Here is a 14,625-nt window from a genome sequence, read left to right as displayed (position 1 = left end):
ACAGACAAATGTCTTGGTCTTGGTCCGTGGCTAATGTTTGATTATATATTTTACAAACCATTGAAATTTTCTTCATTTTGATCATAACACCCAATTTCTGAATGCCAAGTCTTCAGGTTTAATTCAGACTAATGTATGGCACGTAATATACTAGGACAGTAGGCATATTAGGATTCCAACTAGTACCAGTGGTTCTCAAATGTTTTATTTGCAAAGACCCCCTTAACTCTGAACACTCTCTGAGTTACAGACCTGTTATGGACATTCAGGGCTATATCTCTTTATGTGGTCCTGGCAGTATCAAGGGCCTTTCAAACGTGAAGCAATATAACGCGCCTGTAGTTCATTTTCAATGAGACCAGCGTATTTACGTGAGCTCGTTCCCGTGAATTTGTTGCGCGTGTGCTCGTTTCGTGCACACGGCCCGCGACTCACCAGACCTGGATACTGTTTAGCTTTTCTTTACGCTTGCGTCATTGTGCCCCTCTTGAGCAGACCTGGAGGAGACCTGTTGTTGATCCAGGCAACAACGCTTGCGTTCCTCGCTCCCCGTTTTGCAAGGCCCTTTATTGTCTTGCTCATTTTCACAAACTTGTCCACCACAAGCCAGCATGGTGATGTGCCGCTGTCCATTGCATCTTTGTCAGCCATGCTTCTTCTCTATTCATGCAAGTGCATGATGCTCCTCTTAACTGGTGTTCGCCTGTGATGCTTATCTTAACTGGTGGAAAGCGAATCAAATCCGCACTCTCAGTCATAGTAGGAGTCTTGTTTAATAACGATGATGATCCGTAGCAGCAGTCAAACCAGACAAACGCATTTTGGCGCGCAGGCCTTCGTCAGTGTCAGGTTTGTCTGGTTTGACTGCTGCTGCGGATCATCATCATTATTAAACAAGACTCTTACTATGACTGAGAGTGCAGATTTTATTCTCTTTCTATATGTTTTCTTTGAATGTGCACTCAGCACACGCCTGAACCTTTAAAAGTCTGCCTGAGTTGAGCGAGGCTTTTCCCTTGAAGTGATCTCTTAACTGGTGCTCGTGATTGATGCTAATGTGATCCTGGGCTCTACACACCCTCCGCCAACCTGGGGAGAGCAACAGACTTAAACTCATGCTTCCTTTCATGCATGAGTGTCCAAGTTGCTCCTTTACACCTAACAGGGGGGAGTTTCCCTGGTTGGACGTAGCGCGTGGAAGGAACACGTTATTCCAATCAGTTCCTTTCCCCTCCATCAGGCTGGCCAGGGGGAGGCAGTTTAGAGACCAGGATTACTGCATGTTTTTTTGTGAGTGTACCTACCCTAGGGGGACACGGGGAGAACATGCAAACTCCACACAGAAAGGCCCTTTCGCCAACGATGCCCATGCTTCTCTTAACTGGTGCCTGTGATGCTTCTCTTAACTGGTGCTCGGCTAATGCAGTGCAACTTGGCTAACAGAGTAAGTTTCTTTTAAGTTCCGGAAGCTCAGAAGAGGCCGGAGAAGAAGCCTGCAGAGGCTGTGAAAAAGTCTGCAGAGGCTGTGAAAAAGCCTGCAGAGGCTGTGAAAAAGCCTGCAGAGGCTCAGAAGAAGCCTGCAGAGGCTGTGAAGAAGCCTGCAGAGGCAGAGAAGAAATCTGCACCAACTAAAGGTATCAAACTCTGTCTGCGTTGGGACACTTTTAATAAACACATTCATATATACAGCTCCATAACAATGAAAACTAATATACATTCAAATGTACTTGAGTAGCCTTGATTTAACTCGTAAGTTAAACTAATCCTCTCTACCATGTCACGTCAGTCTTCAGACTTCTGTTTACTAATTTAACTTTACTAAACTTTTCAAGTGCCTGAAGCCAAAAAGCCAGTAGAAGAGATTGTCTCTGCGGAGAAGGAACCCTCTGCTGCTAAAGGTAGCGTCCAGCAACACATGTCTCATTCCTGTGTGTAACCTCTTTGCTAACGTCACCCTCTTATTCATTTTGTTTTCTCATTCATTTCCACCATTCTGTATCGTCCCCTCAATCCTGTTCCTCCCATCCCGTTGTTCTCATTGTGTGATGTGATGATTGTCTTTGAACAGACGAGGTTAAGAAGTCTGCTGTTGGGAAACCACAGGAGGTGCCAAAGAAAGGTACTTGTACTGATACTTTTTATTGACATTTAGCTCCAGGTCTGAATTGATGTTCACAATAACGGCTTGGTCTTGCAGAAATTGCATATGCTGTTGTGTATCTTCTCACTTCTTATTGATGATTGTGTGTTTCGTCTTAATTAAGTCGCTCTGGACTTTAATCTTAATGCGTGTTCACTTCATCTATTCATCTATTGTGCATGTCTGGCTTTTGTTTTCTCTGCCACTAGTTTGTCTGTCTTTGAGCTTCATATTCTTGGCCGTTTCAAAGCTTCTTCATAATCTTTAGTATGGTTGTATGATATATTGCATATTAGCTTTGAGCTAATGTTGCTGTTAATGTCACTGTGTTACCTAAAGATGAACACAAGCCCCAGGTGCCAGCAGAGGCTAAAGTGGCCCCTGCAGCTAAGCCTGAACCTGCTGCAAAGCTTGAACCAGAGCCCAAGACTTCTCAGAAGGTTGCACCAGAACCCAAAGCTGCTCCCAAGGTCGAACCAGAGCCCAAGACTGCTCAGAAGGTTGCACTAGAACCCAAAGCTGCTCCCAAGGTCGAACCGGAGCCCAAGACTGCTCAGAAGGTTGCACCCGAACCCAAAGCTGCTCCCAAGGTCGAACCAGAGCCCAAGGCTGCTCCAAAGGGTGCACTAGACGCCAAGCTTAAACCTAAAGAGGAAGTCAAGCCAGCGCCAGTAAAGAAGCCAGTGACCCCACCATCCAAAGGTATTTCCTGTCATCTTCATGTGCCTGCTGTGGCCTTTATTTCAGTAGCAGCTTTTATGTCTGTCTGTCTGGATGTGCGTGCTGTGCTCTTTATTTAAGTAGCAGCTTTTCTGTCCGTCTGTCTGTCTGTCTATCTTTATGTGCACGCTGTGCTCTTTATTTAAGTAGCAGCTTTTATATCCGTCTGTCTGTCTGTCTATCTTTATGTGCGCACTGTGTTGTCGCTGCTTCTTTGTATGTCTCTCTGTATGTCTCCCTGTGTCTTTTGTGTTTGTATAGCTTCTATCAAGGGAGCGAATCTCTTTCATACTTATGTGCTTGTATGCTTTTATTTCCTATCTAAATCTAAATCGATGTGCATGTCACTTTAAGTCCCTGAAGAAACCCAGAGGTCTGAGGCCCCGAAGGCAGAGCCACCAAAGGTCAAGCTTGAACCAGCAGAACCAGAGGTCCGTAAACCAAAGTCTGCCGTGTCAGAACCCGAGCCAGAAGCTCCGGCTCCACAGCCCAAGCTGAAACCAGTTCCTAAGCCAGAGCCAGAGGCTCCGGCTCCACAGACCAAGCTGAAACCAGTTCCTAAGCCAGAGCCAGAGACTCCGGCTCCACAGCCCAAGCTGAAACCAGTTCCTAAGCCAGAGCCAGAGACTCCGGCTCCACAGCCCAAGCTGAAGCCAGTACCTAAGCCAGAGCCAGAGACTCCGGCTCCACAGCCCAAGCTGAAGCCAGTTCCTAAGCCAGAGCCAGAGACTCCGGCTCCACAGCCCAAGCTGAAGCCAGTTCCTAAGCCAGAGCCAGAGGCTCCGGCTCCACAGCCCAAGCTGAAACCAGTTCCTAAGCCAGAGGCACTGTCCAAGGCAATGGAGCCCGAAGTAAGAAAAACAGAGCAAGCTGTGCCCTCTCCCGCCACTAAGGAGGTCACCCCTAAACCAGAAGCTCCACCAGCAGCCGCCCCTAAGGAGGTCATCCCAAAGACAGGTATCTGCTCTTGGGTCTGTCGTCTCAGACAGCTATAGGCTTCTGCATTTCCCTCATCCAGACTGATTCTTATCGCCATACTCATGATTACACTAAGCTATTAACCATGTTTGCTGTGTCTGTTTGCGCTAGCAAACTCTATTTAACTTCAGGAAATCTTATGACTGTAAAACATCTTTAACTTTGCATTGGGTTAACGGACATGTTTGTGTCGGTATGAAAGATAATAGCTGTTTTTGTCTTTCCTTTTTTGCCTGGTGTCATTTCAAAGTAGACAAATTCAGAGTCTCGTCTGCACAAAATAGTTATGCATAGCACTTTCAAAGCCTAGTATTTCTGAACAGCAGTTTGGCCTGTCCTTTTTGTGTGCTGTACATATAGTTATGTATTTTCTTATATGGCCTGATCAAGGTTCATATAAGCATTTTGGTTGCCTAAATTATATATTTTTACATAGTTAGATACCTTATTTTATCTCACAACTTGCATGTTTCTTTTTAGTGCCAGAAACACCAAAGCAAGTCGTTCCACCTCCCCCTCCAACTTCAGTCCCACAAAAAGTGGACAAAGCAGAAGTAGAACCTCAAAAGAAACCTGTTGCAACTAAAGGTATCAAACCATTGAAGCCTTGCAGGCTGTCAATGAGCTGGGTGGTGAAGTGCCCCCCCCCCATGCTCTTCCCACTACTCTTACACTCACATCTTCCTGGCTTGTATTATTCTGTGTAATGTCTAACCTCTGACTTAGAGATATGGGGTTGTTGGTCAGTAGCAGTGTGTTTGTCTGTGTGAGGTTGTTTTGTCCCAGGTGTAATTTGTTCCTCTTTGCACTCGCTAGAGTGAAGCAGTTTTGTTCTATTGTTTTTCTATTGTAGTATCTGTTCAACTTCTAACAAACCTAAATGGTTATCTCTTAAGTTGTTGAGGAACAGATACCAGAAGCTCCAAAACCAGCCAAGAAACCAGAGGCTCCTAAGAAAGGTAGATGGAATTATCTTCAGATGGTTTGCATAAATTGTTCACCACTGTCTCACTTGTCTTTATCTGTGCGATAGCACATGTTGCCTTTCTTTATAGTTATGTATTGTGTGTGTTTGTTATACCCTCTTAAAGTGACCGTGCCTGAATCAAAACATATTCCTGAAGAGGTGCACCTGAAGAAGGTACCTCAGAAGTCTTCCGATAAAATACCTGTAAAGGTATCCGAGCAAGTAACTGAGACGGAACCCAAGCAGGTACCTCAAAGGAAAGTGGAGAAGATCCCAGATAAAATGCCTGAAAAGGTTCTTGAGAAGACGGCCTTGAGGGAACCTGAAGTGCACCTCCAGGAAGCAGTGGAAATTATTCCTGAGCACATTCCGGAGGAAGCTCAGAGGGTACTGGAGAAAACACATGAAAGAGTTCCAGAAAAAGTGCTACAGGAAAAAGTATCTGCAAAGGTTACAGAAAAAATACCAGAGAAGAAAGTACCTGAAAAGGTTACAGAAAAAATACCAGAGAAGAAAGTACCTGAAAAAGTACCACAGAAAAAGATTCCTGAAAAGGTTACAGAAAAAATACCAGAGAAGAAAGTACCTGAAAAAGTACCACTGAAAAAAGTACCTGAAAAGGAAAATATAGAAAAGATTCCTGAGAAAACGCCTGTGCAGGTTAAGGAGAGGGTTCCGGAAAAAATACCAGAGAAGAAAGTACCTGAAAAACTTCCTGCAAAAGTACCAGAGACAAAGGCACCTGAAATGGTTCCCCAGAAGGTACCCGAAAAGGTAGAAAAGATACCCGAGAAGACGCCTGTGCATCTTGAGACGGTTCTGGAAAAAATACAGGAGAAAAAGGTATCGGAGAAAAAGGCACCTGAAATAATACCAGAAAAGTTAGAGGACATACCGGTGCAGGTTCAGAAGATAGAGCCAGAGAAGGTACCCAAGAAAACACCTGAGAAGGTATCTGTGTCTGACAAGGTCACAGAGAAAAAGGTTCCAGAAAAAGTACCAGGAAAATCAGTTCCTACAAAGGTCCCTGATAAGACACCCGAGAAGAAACCTCAGAAGATCCCTGAAGCTAAGACTAAGCGGGAAATAGAGGAAGCTCTTCCTAGAGGTATTCTTAAATTAAAACCTCACCTCTTAGCACACATATTTCTTACTGCTTATATCTTCTGTTTGTGTGTATTTGTGTGTGTTGTATGGGCGACAGTCCATCTACAGAAGTAATTCATGTGCCATGAATATGCTATTATTCTAAGTATTATAGTGTTTTTGTTTGTGTTTGGTCTATTCTGTACATTTGTGAACTGCGTCTGAATTCTCGTCTACACTCTCCCTTGTCTTCAAAATGTTTAAGAACCAGACGTTAAGAAGATTCCTTCTCCCCTTCCTGCTGATACAGAGGTTGAGTTACAGAAAAAGGCATCTCCACCTGAGAGAGGTACAAGAATGTTTCTGACCATTCGTTTACTCCCTCTTAAACATGAAGATAATACACCACGGGTGGATTATCTATTCTTACATATGTGTGGTTGCTCTTAACTCCTATGCTTGTTTCTGTGTTGTTTGTTATCTCTTGGCACCGCCAAATGGTGCCTTCTCTTCAACACATCTTAAACATTAAAGCTGTTACCAGTTTTGTGAAGACTGAGCAAAGGACAGGAGCGAAGAAGATACAGGAGGATTATCACATGACAGAGAAAGCTTACTCCATAGAGGAGGCCTTAGAACACGAGGAAGTGGTGGAGTATACAGAGGTGTCGTATGAGGATGAAGAGGAACACGTGGCCAAGGAGATAACATCCCTGTCACAAGTAGACATTTTAAGTTCTAGAGAAAAACCTGACCAGAGAGATAAGAAATCTGAGCCCAAAGGAGAGATATCTGTTACTGATGTTTCAAAGAAAAAAGATGTCAGAGTGCCAAAACCTAAAATTGCTCCAAAAACAAAGGACAGTGTTATGACAGAAATAGAATCTGAAAAGCCAGTTCTTAAAAAGCATGTTAAATCTACGAAAGTTAGGGAAGAAGTAACGAAAACCGTAGTAGAGACTGACAAAGCACCAGGGCATCCTCAGAGGAGAGATGCAGTTATCACAGAGAGTAAGGAAGTCACAATTAAACCATTAAAGAGCAGGGAGGAGATTCCCGATCAAATAGAAGACAAGGATCCATGTACTGCTCCTATCCAGCAAAAAGTTACAATGATGCAAGAAGGGAAATCATCAGAGGTCATTACTGTAGCCAGAGTAGAATTACGTGAAGAGAGGACAGAATTACCTGAAGCCGAGGAGGACATTCAGTCAAAGAGACAGGTAACAGACAGACCTACCAAAGTTATTCCTTCAAAACAGAAACAGACAGCAGCTGAACAGATGAGTGAAGATCAAATTGAAAGAAAGGAAACAGGGATACCTAAGAGAGGACAAATGATAGCTACAACCGAGGAAATTCAGCCACATAAAGATATTCCTTCTAAGAAAGGTTTAGAAAAAGACAAACCAGCCTGTGTCACTACAATAAAAGAGAAAAGGAAGCAAATTCAGCAGGAAGAAGTTATTAGCAAAGTGTCTGGCACACCGTTACCAGAGACAATGTATGACGAAGAGGTCTTGGAACATGACATGCTTGAATCAGATTCTCCAGAGAAGTATAGAACTGAAGAAATAAAAGTTGAAGAAGTAATTCCAAAGTCAGTAACCGTTAAAGATAAACCTACCACAGTTTTACCCTCAAAAGATAAAATGGTGGACAAGAAACCCGTCAGACACGAGCAACCTGAAGTGAAAGACACCACAACTCCTGTCTCAGAAAAAGATGAGACTAGTGTGGCTGAAGTAATTACATTGAAGAAAGTTAAACCTAGTGAAAAGAAAGGAGAAACAAAGTTTAAATCTGACGAGATCATTGGCACAGTTCAACAGACACAAGCACTGAAAGATAGTGAGAAAGTCAAACCTTCAGCAGTGGTGATTTCAAAATCGAAAACCGAAGGTGTTGGCAAGAAAAAGATAAAACCAGAGACAACTTTGAGAAAAGAATCAGTAACAGATATCGACCTCAGACCAAAAATGAGTGTACAAGATATTGAATATGAAACTTCAGAAATATACCCAGAATATGAAGAAACTACAACCGAGGAAATGGAATCAGATTCTGAAGCATGTCTTTTCAAAGCTTCTCAGTCTTCCCTTGAAGAAGGAATATCAACACAAAGATCTGAGATGATAAAGGAGAAAGAAGTCCATGTATTTGAGGATGCAGTCGATATAAAACCACTTCCTTCCAAACCAGAAGAGGACAAAAGGACTTACCCTAAACCATCTTCCAGAGGTATAGAGAGAAAATGTTCTATCCAGCCATTATCATTTCCATCTCCATTTTGGGCATTTCACCTCTCCATATTAGTGTTAATTGATATGATGCGTCTATCAAGCTCTGGTCCACACAGTAGGAACAGAAGAACCATCATTCATATTCATTTCACTCATAAAATGTCTGTTAACCGTTTGTCCGTTTGTGTAAAATTAACCTCTTTGTATCTTACAAATCCACTGCCTTGAGCTTAAAAAAGTGATTATTCTTTAAAGAACCACAAGCAAAGAAGATTCCCAAGAGAACTCCTGCTGCTTCAGCTTCTGAAACAGAGGCTGAGAATCTTAGAGAAGAAACTAAGCCTGAGAGAGGTAAACGATCGACTAATGTCCACCTGACAGTCACCTTCATCCATGATGATAATACACCAGTATTACACCAGGATAAGACTTAGTCTTAGCTTTGTGTTGTTGTTGTTGTTTTCTTTAACCCCAATGTTTGCCTTTTGTTTTGTCCTAATCTCTTGGCACCGCTGCATGGTGCTTTCTCTTCAAACCTCTTAAAAAACTTCTTTAATCTTCAAGCTGTTACCAGTGTCGTCAAGATCAAGCAAAGGACAGGAGCTCAAAAAATACAGGAGATGTATTATGTGACAGAGAAAGCTTCTCCCGTAGAGGAGGTCTTTGAAGGTGAAGATATGGTGGCGTATGCAGATGTGTCGTATGAGGATGAAGACCAACATGTGGGCAAGAATATCATATCACTGTCACAAGTAGACATTTTAAATTTACCCGAAAAACCCGGCGATAGCGAAGAAGTGCCTGATAATATTAGTAAGATATCTGTTACTGATGTTTCAAAGAGGAAAGGCTCTATGGAAGTGAAATGTAAAGCTATACCCAAAAGAAAGGCAAACATTGAGGATTTAGAGTCTAATAAACAATTAACTACAGACCATAAAACTACAAAACATGAACCCCATGTTAGAGAAGAATCCTTTGCCAGGAAGATTGACTCTCCAACTGAGGACATCATGGATACTCCAGAAAAAACTGTCAGAATTGAGGAAATTGTCAGAGACAGAGCAACAGGGAAAGATCACATAAAACCGGACGACATTTCTCCTATAGACAAAAGACAAACATTAACTAAAACTAAAGAGAATGAACAGTCAAAGGTAGTTACAGTTGAAGACAAACATGTTAAAGTTACAGCGGATATAATCCAGTCCAAGGTGGTTTCACTTAGACATGAATATGGCAGTGTTACGCCTATTGGAGGGGCAGAGAAGAGAGAGGAGCATAAAGTTACTCCCATCAAAGACAAGGAACTGAGACGGGAACAACTTGAAAGAAAGGCTTTAGTTACAGCTGAAGCAGAGGACACATCTATTGAATATTTAATAGAAAAAGATTCTTCCGAAAAATATGAAAGAAGCAAAGAGGTCATCAGCAATACTGCAACAGAAGAGAAGACAATCTCAGAAGGCATTTCACCAAAGAAAGACATGTCTCCAAAACAGAGAAAGCAGAAGCTAGACAAAGGTGTAGATAATACTATTGAACCCACCCAACCAAAATTAATCTCAATAAAAGACAAAGTAGACAGTGTTTCTCCAAGTAAGGTTACAAAAACCAAACAGGAACACATTGAGAGAAAGATCTCATTGATACCCAAAACAGAACTAACGCATACAGGCCCTTTAGAAAAGCAGGAGGCTCCAGAAAAATATGACAGAATTGAGGAAATTGCCAGAGACAGAGCAACAGGGAAAGATCACATAAAATCAGACGACATTTCTCCTATAGACAAAAGACAAACATTAACTAAAACTAAAGAGGTCGGTGCTGAGAATGAACAGTCAAAGGTAGTTAAAGACAGACAAGTTATAATCCACTCTAAGGTAGTTTCACTTAGACATGAATATGGCAGTGTTACACCTATTGAATGGACAGCAAGGGGAGAGGAGCATATTAAAAGCATGTTTACTGAGGGACCTATGCTGGATGCTGCACATGAAAAAACATGGATTGTACAAGAAGGAGATGTCATATTAGATAACCAAGGAAAATATACTACTCCTGAAAATCTGTTGCCAGTTGCTGCAACAATAGAGGTCTGTGAGTCAGAAAAGGCTTCTTTACAGATTAAAGAATCCCTAAAAGAAAGCAAACAGAGGTTAGCTGGAAGTAAAGAAATACATGTTGAAGATGGCAATTCAAAGGTGGCAACAATTAAAGACAGAACTGAAAGAATGCCCGATGTGAGCAATCTGACCGAGGCAACACATAAACAATCTTTGATTGCAGACGATAGAGCAGTATTTCCTAAAAGTGACGAAATAAAGCCAGGGGACCTTTCTGCAGACAAGGTTGAGACCTTAACAACTAAGAAAGTATCTAAAGTTAAAGGCATTCCAGCTAAAGCTATCCAATCTAAAGTGGTAAAAGTTAAACATGAATTTGGCAGTGTTACTCCTATTGACGTAATTCATACAAGGCAAGAAGAGGCCGAAAGAAAGGTCTCAGGAGCACATGCACTGGAGCTTGCATATGAAGAATCACAGCTAGTGAGATATGGAGATGATGTAATAGATATTCGACAAAGCTTTACCGCACCAGATAATCGTGTCAAAGGCCTTGTATCAAGAAAAGAGGACATTTATAAATCAGAGGATGTGTCTCCAATGGAAAGAGATTCTGTAAAAGAAAGAGAACAGACAGGATTCTTTAAACCTGAAGAGATTGAATCAAATGTATTAACACTTAAAGCTAAAAATGACAAAGTTACTCCCATTGAGCATATTAAAACAACAGAGGAAAAAGTTGTTAGAAAAGCTTCGGTAGCGCCTGTGATGGAGGTAACCTCAAAAGAATCATTAGTTGGACGCAGTGCTGAAGAGAGAGCAGTAAAGTTTGCTACGGTTGAGGCTGAAGTGGAGAAAACCCAGTCACAAACTGTCCTGTTTAAAGATAACACTACCAAGGTTATTCCCACCCTGGTGACTACGGTCACTTGTGAAAAGTCTCTGGTGGAGCAAGCTGTGGATGTAGTATCAGATACTCCAGAGGTTCCTAGTAGACCTGGTGATGATAGACAGAGGCTAACCACAGCAGAGGATGTTAAGGTTGAAGGTATTTCAAAGGCAACCCTAGAACAGAGAGGACAGGACACAGATAAGACAACTGAAGCTATCCAGTCTAATGTAGTTACACTTAAAGACCAATTTGCCAAAGCTATTTCTATTGATGAGACTAAACCGAAGCTGGAACAAATTAAAATGAAGTCCACAGGGACCAGTTTACCAGAGACTAAATCGAAAGACGGTTTAGAACAGGGTGATGTTACAGAAAAACATATTGTCCAGTTGAAGGTAAAAGATAAAACTGCCAGAGATAGTCGTACTAAAGGAGTGAAACCAGGACAAGAACACATTAAAAGAAAGGCCTCAGCAGCACCAATAATAGAGGTGACCTCTAAAGAATCAATGTTACCGGAACATCTTGTAGAGAGGAGAATACAACATACAGCTGAGGACATAACGGTTAGAGGAGAAAAAACAATGACAGTTACAGACAAAACAGCTAAATCTGAATACATTGAAAGACAGCAGCCTCCTCTGTGCGAAGACAGGGTCACAGAGAGTATAACCACAGCAGAAGGAATTAAGGTGGAGCACATTTCAAAAACACCTGTAACTCAAAAGCAAAGAGAAGAGACAACAACTGAAGCTATTCAGTCTAACGTAGTTACACTTAAAGACCAGTTTGCTAAAGTTATTCCACTAGTAGACACTAAACCAAACCTGGAACAAATTAAAAGACGTCAGCTAAAAACAGAAGACATTCAAGTTCAAGACCAGTTGGAATTAATCACAGTGAAAGACGAACATGATAGAGTTTCTCCAACTGAGATGAAAACAAGGCAAGAAAAGCTAGAACGAAAGGCTTATATTACTCCTCTGATGGAGGTAACATCGGAAGAGTCTCTGATAGCAAAAGATACGTTAATGAAGGCTGAGGAGATTACTCCCAAAGGCAAATTGACTAAAATAATCCCTAGTGCAGAAGGTCAGGAATCCCATTCAGTGAAGTTAACAGAAACAGCCAAAGTGATTTCAAAGGGCGGTGTTATTGATGAGAAACCAGGGAAAGACCTCAAAACAAGAGGTTCCTCAGTAACAGATATCGGAAGCAAACCAAAGGTTTTGGAGAAAAAGATCGCATCAGGCACTTCAGACATATATCCAGAACAGAGCAGAATATCTGGATCAGAAACGGAAGAATCTCATCTAGAAACTGCTGCTGACGAACACTCCAGACAGAGAATTGATGCCAGCCATACAAAGGCGAAAGAAACTCTTCTAATCAAGGACGTAGTAGAAGGAAAGGTACTCCCCATGGAAGCAGAGGAGTGGAAGATGGTCTCCCTCAAAGCGTCTTCCAGAGGTACACATGCAGGTGAAAATGTTATCTGTCACCAAGCACGTGTCATCAGAGCACCCCGTGTCTCCCTCCGTGTCGTCTCAGGAACCAATCTGTTTCCCTCCTCTTCCTCACCATTTGGTCATTTTAAGAGCCATCTTAAAATGTATCACATCACCCATTTTGTTCGGGGCACAACCTGTCTTCTTTCCCGTTGTGAAACACATTCATAGTGACGCCATGCTGTCGAACGAGGCAGTCTCTTCCTTTCATGTTTTCTGTTGGTCGATGTCTGAGCCATCTCACCTGAGTAATATGGATTCCTATTATTTGTTGGAGTCATGTTGTTGGTTTCAATATGTCCATCTTGTTCCATTGCCCTGGACAAATCTAATTAAAGAGATGTGAAAGAGTGCTGCCACAGGTGACTACAAAGAAGCAACAGAAGGAAGGGTATATCAGGAAAACAACATACTCCACCTCCAAATGTGTTTGTTGACTGCATGTACGTTCTGTGTGTCATGTATGTTTTATTTTGTGTAAGTTAGTGTTCACCCCTCTTGTCGTAATGTCCGTCTGACTGTGGTGTGTGCTTTTGTTCCAAGTTCCAGTTCAGAAGCTGGAGTCTCCCCCACAAGCTAGAGAGGCACTGCTAAAGACAGCCAGTCCCCAAGCAGGTATTCATCAGCAACATTTGATGGGTTTCACCTTTTCTATGTGGTGTCAGGCATTCGGAACTGGATGTCGATCTTGGAAATTAAACTCTTTAACACTGTTCTGAAGCTACTCGAGATGCCATTCAAGCCCCTGAAGATATCAAACCATCTGTGACCAGAGTGCAAGGACAGAAAGATACTGAGCGAATAGACGCCAAGACAGGTACAAACCTGATGTTCACAGCCAAACAACTAACTAACCTCTTTGTGGTCTGGATATCCTAAAAACATGGCCAACAACTAGATTAGAGATTGCACTAGTTACACCAACCAACTAACTAACCTCTTTGTGGTGGGCCAACAACTACACATTAGAGATTAAACTAGTTACACTAGCAATCTCACAATGTTGTGTACTTGTTTGAGGCACTTGGGATGCATTCTATGTTGTACGTGAATCGAGCACATCACAGGCTCCGGTAAAAGTCAGTGATGCAACTTAGAAAGTAGAAAATTACTTCATAACCACAGACAGATGTATATAACCAATGTCAAAAGCTACCCTTCCCTGGCGTATTAATGTTTTAGAAAGAAACCCTGTTCTTCAGTTCTCAATTTGGGGATTTATTCTTTACGTGGCATACACTTCACTTCAGTCTGGTCTTTTTATACTTGAAGTGACCAGGCCTGTGTTGAAGGCTGAAGAGCCAAGCATGAAGGTTCAAGACAGAGACGGAGATGTTATTAAGGAGGAACTATCTCCAGAGACAGGTAGAGCTGCTCAGACCAGTGGAGGAAATCATCTTTTGACATTTTCCGGTTCTTCTTATCCATTCCATGTAGTTGAGCTTCTGTTTATTGTCACTGTGAATGTTGGCAAGGCAGCAATCCCGTTGTGTGTCTTCTTGGTCCAGTGTGGTGTGTTTTGTCATGCTACAGTACCTTATTCTTTACATGTCATGCTACAGTACCTTATTCTTTACATGTCATGCTACTGTACCTTATTCCCAGCTGTCTATTCATGTTGTCTATGCTACTAACACTCTGCTCTACTTTGAATGAAAGCAGTCGGAGCATGCCATTGTTCTCCTGATAATAACTTATATATAACAGTTGAATGTATTTAATTTCTGATTGGTTGTGATTTGAAGCTGCAGTTTAAGGTAAATATCTAACACCAATCTGGCAGCGTCATCATTCTACAGAATGTGAATCACATTCATACTCTGTTGATGCTCTCAACTCTTTAAAGGCAAAGTCTTCTAGTTTCTGTCAGATCGTTCCATGTTGAATCACTGAACATGTTGATCTGCTGATTAAATGTCTAATGAATGATTCTGTGGACTCTGTACTAGATCAAACCAAGGGACCAGTGCAAACACCTGGGGGCGTGAAGAAAGGTAGGAGCGTCCATTTTATTATTATTATTGT

General features: G+C 42.0%; 1 protein-coding gene across 15 annotated transcripts in view; it reads left to right on the top strand.

Moving 5' to 3' along the window:
• ttn.2 (titin, tandem duplicate 2) overlaps window positions 1-14,625 on the top strand; it is a 250,029-nt gene that overhangs the window by 97,688 nt on the left and 137,716 nt on the right. For 12 of the 15 annotated variants that reach the window (XM_083777339.1, XM_083777342.1, XM_083777338.1 and 9 more), the window contains 12 exons: window positions 1,461-1,634; window positions 1,833-1,898; window positions 2,069-2,119; window positions 2,480-2,842; window positions 3,215-3,817; window positions 4,319-4,426; window positions 4,735-4,797; window positions 4,930-5,913; window positions 6,157-6,240; window positions 13,144-13,215; window positions 13,322-13,417; window positions 14,550-14,594. In XM_083777339.1, the coding sequence (XP_083633465.1) occupies window positions 1,461-1,634; window positions 1,833-1,898; window positions 2,069-2,119; window positions 2,480-2,842; window positions 3,215-3,817; window positions 4,319-4,426; window positions 4,735-4,797; window positions 4,930-5,913; window positions 6,157-6,240; window positions 13,144-13,215; window positions 13,322-13,417; window positions 14,550-14,594 (2,709 nt within the window). The remainder of the gene's footprint in view (window positions 1-1,460; window positions 1,635-1,832; window positions 1,899-2,068; window positions 2,120-2,479; window positions 2,843-3,214; window positions 3,818-4,318; window positions 4,427-4,734; window positions 4,798-4,929; window positions 5,914-6,156; window positions 6,241-13,143; window positions 13,216-13,321; window positions 13,418-14,549; window positions 14,595-14,625) is intronic. The other 3 variants (XM_083777337.1, XM_083777331.1, XM_083777332.1) reach the window with 3 other exon arrangements.

This window comes from Protomyctophum parallelum, assembly GCF_964188405.1.
Source record: "Protomyctophum parallelum genome assembly, chromosome: 11".
Lineage (NCBI taxonomy): Eukaryota > Metazoa > Chordata > Actinopteri > Myctophiformes > Myctophidae > Protomyctophum > Protomyctophum parallelum.
The sequence above is the reverse complement of the archived record's forward strand: the minus strand, read 5'-3'. Positions and strand labels throughout refer to the sequence as shown.